General features: G+C 45.3%; 1 protein-coding gene across 3 annotated transcripts in view; it reads left to right on the top strand.

Moving 5' to 3' along the window:
- Positions 1-9,158, top strand: part of AK7 (adenylate kinase 7) — a 79,298-nt gene that overhangs the window by 4,342 nt on the left and 65,798 nt on the right. For all 3 annotated transcript variants that reach the window (XM_017528171.2, XM_017528170.2, XM_017528169.2), the window contains exons 2-3: positions 1,106-1,294; positions 7,712-7,820. In XM_017528171.2, coding sequence (XP_017383660.1) covers positions 1,106-1,294; positions 7,712-7,820 — 298 coding nt within the window. The remainder of the gene's footprint in view (positions 1-1,105; positions 1,295-7,711; positions 7,821-9,158) is intronic.

Here is a 9,158-nt window from a genome sequence, read left to right as displayed (position 1 = left end):
GATGGAGTCTTGTTCCGTTGCCCAGGCTGGAGTGCAGTGGTGCAATATCGGCTCACTGCAACCTCCACCTCTCAGATTCAAGTAAATCTCCTGTCTCAGCCTCCCAAGTAGCTGAGACTATAGGTGTGCACCACCACGCCCAGCTAATTTTTGTATTTTTAGCAGAGACAAGGTTTCACCATGTTGGCCAGGTTGGTTTCGAACTCCTGACCTCAAGTTTCCCAAGGTGCTGGCATTACAGGCATGAGCTCCCTCGCCCAACCTCACAACATTTAAATTAATTTTATCCATTGTTTTTACTTTCTAAATGTTGCCACTAGAATTAATTTTTTTTTTTTTTTTTTTGAGACGGTATCTTGATCTGTTGCCAGGCTGGAGTGCAGTGACATAATCTCCGCTCACTGCAACCTCTACCTTCTGGGTTCAAGGAATTCCCCTTCCTCAGCCTCCCGCATAGCTAGGACTACTCAGCACAAGCTACCACGCCCAGTTAATTTTTTTGTATTTAGTAGAGACAGGGTTTCACCACGTTGGCCAAGATGGTCTCCATCTCCTGACCTTGTGATCTGCCTGCCGTCGCCTCCCAAAGTGCTGGAATTACAGGCATGAGCCACTGTGCCCGGCCACTATTAGAAGAGTTGAAACTACATAAGTTCCTGCAGTCCCAGCTACTCAGGAGGCCAGGCAGGTGGATCCCTTAAGCCTAGGAGTTTGAAACCAGCCTAGGCAACACAGCAACATTTTTAAAAATAAATGAAATAACCTATGTAGCTCCTATTACATTTCTTTATTTCTGTTGAACAACACAAACATCATCACTGTAACCCAGCTCTGCCTTCTACAAGAGGAGTGCACTGTCCTGAAACAAGTTGATTAAGCTCTATGACCCTGAGTTCCTCATCTGTAAAATGGGGAATTACAATAATACCCACTTCTCTGGGAATTAAATCAACTTTAATAAGATGACAGTGTGCACACCATTTGCTTTGCCTTGCTGGTCCCCAGCAAGCACTCGAGAAAGGTAAGTTTCTAGAATCATCGTCATTCACTTGCTCCCTGACTCTGATTTGTTCTTACCATTTGGGAAATGTCTGTTTCCTTGCAGTTTCTATCTAACTGTGTAGTTGGGGCTTCACTTGAAGAAATTACAGAGGAGGAGGAAGAGGAAGATGAAAATAAGTCAGCTATGCGGGAAGCTTCCACAACCAAAGTGAAGGAAGGCACATTCCAGGTTGTGGGCACGCTGTCCAAGGCGGACAGCCCGCAGCCCAACTTTGCGGTGGAGATATACTCAGTAAGTCTGGGAGGCTCTGGCCAGGAGTAGACAGAGGGAAGAATCACCTTCTGCTCCAATGCCTTGACAACTTGTTTTACTGTTTGCCTCCCTCCCCTCTCTTCCACAGGCATGGCTAGGTTGAGGGAATGGCTTTCTCTTGTGATGGAGATTTACCTTGGAGACCCCACTTTCAATTTCGGGCCAAAGCAAAGAGTTTAAATTAGACAGTTTTGGAAAGGTTGCATCTAATATGGACTTTCAGACTCATACAATTCTCTCTCTAGCATATTCTGCCCTGCATTATCCAAGATGAGTCTGTGCCATGATGGGCACCATCTGTGAAGGAGAAATAGGCCAGGTGCAGTGACTCATACTTATAATCGCAGCACTTCAGGAGGCTGTGGTGGGAGGATCATTTAAGGCCAAGGGTTCAAGACCAGCCTCAGCAACATAGCTAGATCCTGTCTCTATTTTATATTTATGAAAATATTTTGTTTAAAGAGAAACATCCTTTGGTAATGCACCACTCAGAAATAATATACCATTGCGGTCTCTAGAAACAGTGCTGTCTCCACATGACAAATCCAACACAGTCCTAGTCCTGAGACGTTTAAATACCCTAAGAAGGAGTGGCTCTCTTCTTCTCCCAGGCCACCTCCTCCCTAACCCTGCCTGCTACTCTCTGGAGCCTACCATACAGCTTTCCACATGCTGTACCCTGGAGCAGCCTTCTCTCTTTTTCTTTTTACCTAACCCATCTTATTCATCCTTGTGTCACTTCCTCCTGGAAGCCATTCATGATTCCTTCTTCTCCCTCACTCGCAGTTTGGATTCTGAGCTCCCATGTCATCCTTTGCCTGGCTAGATCATAACGCTTTTCACACTCATTGTTATCACTTGTCTATTGTGAAGTCCATGGAAGTGGACTGTCAGCTTCTTGAGGGTGGAGACAGTGACTTGTTTATCCCCGTGTTTATCCATGTGTCTGTGGCACCTAACACAGCCACTGCTACAAAGTGGCCTCAATAAACACTTGTGGAATGGAGAAATGCAGCCCCCTGGACATCTTTGGGACCTTCCCATTCACCCCCTTTCCCTGTCTTCTGTGTATTCTTTCCCGTTCATCCCCCTCTGTCTTCTTACCACTGGCTTCTTCCTCTCCACCTAGACATATGCTCACATTGTGTAATGTAATGTAAAATATTCACTTGGCCTCCCTGCTGGCCACCAGCCTCTTTCCCTGCCCCTGGCCCCTGTCACCACTGAACTTCAGGAGACCAGCCGCATTTACAGGCCTCGCCTCTTCACCCCCCCATTCACTGGTCTATCCAGTGCTGGCTGGCTCTACCCACAATACTTTATAGGAAGGTCCCTGGCCAGTGTCCCCAGCAGTCTCCTGACTCCCAAGGGCTTAGCTCACCTGGCTTCACAGCAGCAGCCTGGCTTTCCGAGAGAAACTGGCCTTCCTTTCTGTGCCTCGGCTCTGCACCGACTTCCTAAGCACCCAAGCACTCCTTCCCAGCGTCTTTCTCTGGCTCCTTTTCCTCTTTTTACCCTTTAAAAATGCAGTTTTCCCCAGAGCTCCCTCCTTTCCTGTAACAGGTTGCTTTCCTAAATCTTATCCAGTCCTATAGCTTCAGCTCCCCACGTAAGCCAATGCTTTCAGCATCTGTCTGCAGCCTCCAAACCCAGCTGCCTCCTAGACTTGGTTGTCCTGCAGGCATTGTTGTTTTTTTTTTTCTTTTTTTTTTTTGAGACGGAGTTTCGCTCTTGTTACCCAGGCTGGAGTGCAATGGCTCACCGCAACCTCCGCCTCCCGGGTTCAGGCAATTCTCCTGCCTCAGCCTCCTGAGTAGCTGGGATTACAGGCACGCGCCACCATGCCCAGCTAATTTTTTGTATTTTTAGTAGAGACGGGGTTTCACCGTGTTGACCAGGATGGTCTCGATCTCCTGACCTCGTGATCCACCCGCCTCGGCCTCCCAAAGTGCTGGGATTACAGGCGTGAGCCACCGCGCCCGACATCCTGCAGGCATTGTTAAATCCACATATCCGAAATCATATTTATCAGGCCCCCTACAAAACCACTCTTTGTACGACTTTGTACTACTGATTTTTATTAAGGGCCTTGCTATCTCTGTCAGTCGGGACTGTCTTGGACTGCATGTAATAGAAAGCAGAGGTGACCCAAACTGGCTTAATAAATAAGGAAATTCACCAGCTTATGTAGCTAGTGGCCCAGAAGTGGAACCAGTTTCAGGGCTGATCCACAGACTCCAGCTCCTCTTCCTGCCCCTTCCTGGGCTCAGCCCTCCTTGGGGGATGACTTTATCTTCAGGCTGGCAGTGAGGCTGCGACCGTTGAGGGCCTTAGTTCCTACACAGCGAGACCCTGGCAAAGCAAACTTGCAGAAGTTCTCAGAGAAAGGAGGATGGCCATTGCCAGCAGTCCCTGGCAAGCATCTCTTTGAGTCTCACTGTCGTGAATGGAGTCATTGTCCTTTTCTGGAGCTAGCCACTTACACTTAGATCAATTAGTCTCATCCTTTAAGCTAGAAGAGGGAGTTAATTTCCTGCAGGCTGAGGAGTATCTGAAGCAAAATTGAGGTTCTGTTGGAGAAATGGAAGAGGAAACAGAAGTTTGAAGACAACCAATAATGTCCTTTATCCCGTTTATTATGCACTTACCTTCCCTCAAAGCTGAAAACCTCAGAGAGCTGTGGGCTCTTGGCTTGCCCTTCGCTCCTGAATCCTGCTGGTCATGGGGTCCTCAGCACATCTCTTTGTCTCGTGTCATCCCCTCCTTTCCGTTCTTATAGCCATGTGCATTAGTTCTGATCTTCACTGTCTCTCACTACTCACCTGAATTTGATTCTGCGAATGTTTCTTGAGCACCCCAATGAGCCACAGAGGAACATGGAGCTCACGGCTTGGCAGGGACTCTGCAGCAGTAAATGTGGGGACAGAGGCGTGCACAGAGCATCGCCCAAGGCACTCTGAAAGGGGCACCTAAGGAGTTCTCAGTCTTATCTAGAGAGGCAGGAAAATGAAGCTTCAAACCCCTCCCTGCCAAACAGATTGAGGCCTCCTGTGCTCTGATCTTTAGATCTTGTATCCTCCGTTAGCGCAAAGTCCTGCAGATGGCCCTCCCTTGGAAGTTTGGGATCTATTGGAGATGGTGGGGCTGAGGCTGCTCTTCCATGGTTGAGTGGAGCTTACAAGGCAGGTAAGGGGGGAAGGAAACACCATGCAAGGGGGAATGCCTGGGTAAGTGTGTGGTGTACTTTGGCAAAGAAAGAGCATGGGTTGGCCAGGCACGGTAGCTCACAGCTGTAATCCCAGCACTTTGGGAGGCCAAGGCGGGAGGATCATGAAATCAGGAGATCAAGACCATCCTGGCTAACATAGTGAAACCCCATCTCGACTAAAAATACAAAAAATTAGCCGGGCATGGTGGCATGCACCTGCAGTCCCAGCTACTTAGGAGGCTGAGGCAAGAGAATTGCTTGAACCCAGGAGGCAGAGGTTGAAGTGAGTCAAGCTGAGAGTGCACCACTGCACTCCAGCCTGGGCGAGAGTGAGACTCCATCTCAAAAAAAAGAAAAAAAAAAAAAAAGAGCATGGGTTATAAGGAGCCACAGTGAAGACACAAGGTGACAGGAAAGGTGAGAGAGTGCTTGCTTCAGCAGCACATATGCTGAAATTGGAATGACACAGAGAAGACCAGCAAAAAATAAAGCAAAGCAAAGGTGAGAGAGAGGTGAGAATGGAAACCATTAGCCTGCTCCAGGTTATGAAAGGTGCTTCTACCTGGCTCAGCAAACCACCTGCTATTCCACGAGCTTTCTGGGCTGTGCCAGGTGAGCTTGTATTCCCCCTTCCAACCCAAGTCAAATATCTTCTCCTATGAGACATAATCATGTTTCCCTTAGTCCTTTGAACCTCAGATATACCTCTATGACAGCCCTTTCCTGCTTTGGGGCTTCTGTGTCTAGCTGTACAGGTTACACACTGTACAGGAGTGCCTGGCTAAAGGAGTGAGTAGGGGCTGAAGAGCAGCCTGGTATGTTGGCTGTCCTGTGCCCCAGAGTACACCCCTTCTTATTATTTTTTCACCAAGCAGGTTACCTTTTTTCCCACTTGTACAAAGGCTTCATGTGTGCTTGGTTGGGCCCTTGTCTACATTAGACCATGATTATGTGATATAAGTCTTCTCAAGAACACACACACATACAATGCTCCTTAGTATCGTCAACTATATATTATTCAGTTTTGTCTCTGTCACAAGAGTCAAAAGCAGGGCCCACAATGTTTGTTGGGTGAACAAATGAATGCAGAAAAATTGTCACTTAACATCGGGTCAGGATGACCATTCTCTTGAACATGTGGCTGTTTCATCCTAAATAGATCCAGCCGTAATTTGACACATGTGCATATTTTTCTATGGACACCACTCACACCTGCTTTTACAAGCTGGAAACATAGATGCTGTATCTTCTTTCTCTTGGACCACATCTAGAATACACATCTTTGAGTCCTTGTATTCTCCCAGTGTTTCTTCTTTTCTTTCATGTGTCATTTCTGGATCTTGATCCATCCTAGGTGTACTGGGAAGGTGGTGTCCTTTCCCATTGTCGTGCTATTGGGTAAAGTAAAAATCAGTGTTTGGATCAAGATTGTCAGTGGCTTCCCTCTTGCACATTGAATCGAGAGAAGGAACTGAAAGGCTGGTGATATGGGTCCAATTGTTTCTCCCCCACCCCCAACAGAGAGATTGAAGTTCTAACCACCAGTATTACTAAATACAGCCATATTTGGCGATAGGGTGTTTGCAGAGGAAATCCAAACAAATGGAGGTCATTAAAGTGGGTCCATCATCCAGTATGACCAGTGAACTTGTAAGAAGGGGAAATTTAGACACAGACAACACACAGGTAAAACACCATGTGAATATCAAGGCAGAGATCAGGGTGACATATCTACAAGGCGAGGAACAGATTACCAGCAAACCAGCAGAAGCTAAGGGAGAGGCAGGGAACAGACTCTCCCTCTCAGCCCTTGGAAGGAACCAACCCTACAACACCTTGATCCTAGGTTTTTAGCTTCCAGAACAGTGAGACTTTTGTTGTTCAAGCCATTCAGTTCATGGCACTTTATTACAACAGCCCTAGAAAACTAATGCAGATTCATTCAAAAGGATCTCAGGAATGGGGCTGGAGAAACTAGCAGCCTAGCGCATGCTGTTGAATTTAACAAGGACGCGTTAACCTTGCCAAGGCAGAACTGTCATTTCCTAAGGAAAGACATCAACTTCCCTTTGTTCTTCAATAAAGGGAAGAGACCCAGCTTGTTCTAAAAGGTTCTGCTTTAATACGGTTGGTCAAGGAACTGCGGAAAACAGCTGATGCTCAGGGCAATGGGAATAACAACTAATGCAAATCCTGGTTTGGAAACACGGGGTCCTTTTACGGTTCTCTTAACGCACTCAAGGCACCGTACTATTGGGAAGCCTGCTGGTATTCATGCAGCAAGGAATGGCTAGTTAAAACACAGTGATCGCTGGCTAGCACAGTGACTCACGCCTGTAATCCTAACACTTTGGGAGGCCAAGGCAGGCAGATCACCAGAGGTCAGGAGTTTGTGACCAGCCTGGCCAACATGGTGAAACCCCATCTCTACAAAAAAGAAAAAAAGATTAGCCAGGCATGGTAGCACATGCTTGTAGTCCGAGTTATTTGGGAGGCTGAGGTACAAGAACCACTTGGACCCGGGAGGTGGAGATTGCTGTGAACTTGAGATCGTGCCACTGCACTCCAGTCTGGGTGACAGAGTGAAACTGTGTCTCAAATTAAAAAAAAAACAAACACCAAAAATGATCACCAAAGTTACTTCTATTTAATATATAAACTTTACGTTTTTAACCATTAAACGTTTCTGTATTTTTAAAATAGTTCCAGCTGTCAACTGTAATAAGGTACCTTAATCTAGAAAGAGAACATCTTGAGAATTCTAAGACAATCCACATTCATCACTCATCAGCACTTCTGAGTGATTTGTGATACATAATTGCTCAAATAATCTTGCATAGAGCTTGAATTAGTTTTAAATGTCTCACTCATTTTTTTCAGTGTTCTAATTAGTGTTCTAATTCTTCCCTTCTGAAATGGAGTTTAAACAGCATGCAGAAATAATACCTGAGATTATTATGCAATTTTTAAATCATCTGTTCCAAGTGGTTTTCATAAACTTCTTTGTTACCTGAAAACTACACACAGAAGAGAGTCACAGTTTCATTTCAAATAGAAATCCTCTTGCAAGTGTTTCCTGTGGGACTCTTCAGTGTAGCAGATCTCTTTTGAAAATTGTCATTTCATTGAAATATTAAGGTTACCTTGTTAGCTTCTTGCTGCAAATGGCTGTCGATTTTCTTTTTCAGGCCATCTCCCGAGAAGACCTTCTCCTGCGCCTGCTGGAGTGTGATGTTATTATTTATAACATCACTGAGAGCCCACAGCAAGTGGAGGAAGCCATCTGGGCTGTCTCTGGTCAGTGAGGTGTACTCTTCTATCTCCAGAGATGCTATTGTAGTGCTGCTTACTTTACCTAATAGTCATCTATGAACACTAGGCTAAATAGGGCTAGAAAAAAACTGATCTGAAACTTCAGACCAGTCTCTGTATCAGACCAGTAAACTGGTATGGGACTTCAATTCAGTCTCATGGATTTCATATCTAAAGTATGGGTATAGTGGCATGAGCCTGTAGTCCCAGCTACTCAGGAGGCTGAGGTGGGAGGATATCTTGAGCCCAGGAGTTCAAGGCTATAGCGAGCTATGATCATGTCACTGCACTTCAGCCTGGATAATGTTTCATTTTAAAAAGATGAAACTTTTTTTAATGTTTAATACATTCTCTGGTCAGTGAGGTGTACCTAAAGTATGAAATCCATGATAATAATATGCTTGCAGATAGATAGTTCAGAAGAATAGAATATTTTTAATTATCAAAAAATCCTAATACTTTGGGAGGCCAAGGTGGGAGGATTATTGAGACCAGGAGTTCAAGACCAGCCTGGACAACATGGCAAGACCTTGTCTCTACAAAATAAAATAAAATAAAACAAAATAAAATAAAACAAATACATATTTTTTTTAAATGAAGCATTACCCAGGCTGAAGTGCAGGGACATGATCAAAGCTCACTTTAGCCTCGAACTTCTGGGCCCAAGAAATCCTCCCACCTCAGCCTCCTAAGTAGCTGGGACTACAGGCTCATGCCACCATACTCAGCTAATTGTTCTTTTGGTAGAGATGGGGTCTTGCTATGTTGTACAGGCTGGTCTCAAAGCCCTGGCCTTAAGCAATCCTCCAGCCTCAGCCTCCCAAAGCACTGGAGTTACAGGCGTGAGCCATGATGCCTGGCCAAAACATTTAACTTTTAAAATTCAACCTGACTCATTCTGTAGGCACTGCTTAAGGAGGTGGGGTTGAATGTACTGGGGAGATACAAAGATAAGAAAAGCGTTATACACCAAGGCACAAGTCATCACACAAGAGACAAGGCATGCAAGAGAAACTTTAACGCAATAAAGCAGGTGTGCTCACAAGAAAGTTATGTTTAAGAGCCTCGTGACTTTAGGAGGGGAGGAATTATTTCTAACTCTAAATATTTGATTCAATTCAACAAATGTTCCCTGACGGCAAAGGTCAGGGAAGGTTTGTAGAGAATGCTTGTATTTTGAAAGTGCTTTGAAAAATATAATGAACTTAAGGCCCTCAATTCTAAAAGAATGAAGTGGTGTTTAGCAAGGCGGTGCTTTTGTGATTCATGCTCCCCCAAACCAACCTCTTTTTTTTTTTTTTAGACAAGATCTTGCTCTTTCTT

This window comes from Cebus imitator, unplaced genomic scaffold, assembly GCF_001604975.1.
Source record: "Cebus imitator isolate Cc_AM_T3 unplaced genomic scaffold, Cebus_imitator-1.0 Scaffold52, whole genome shotgun sequence".
Lineage (NCBI taxonomy): Eukaryota > Metazoa > Chordata > Mammalia > Primates > Cebidae > Cebus > Cebus imitator.
Note: the sequence above shows the minus strand (reverse complement) of the source record. Positions and strands in the feature narration are given on the sequence as shown.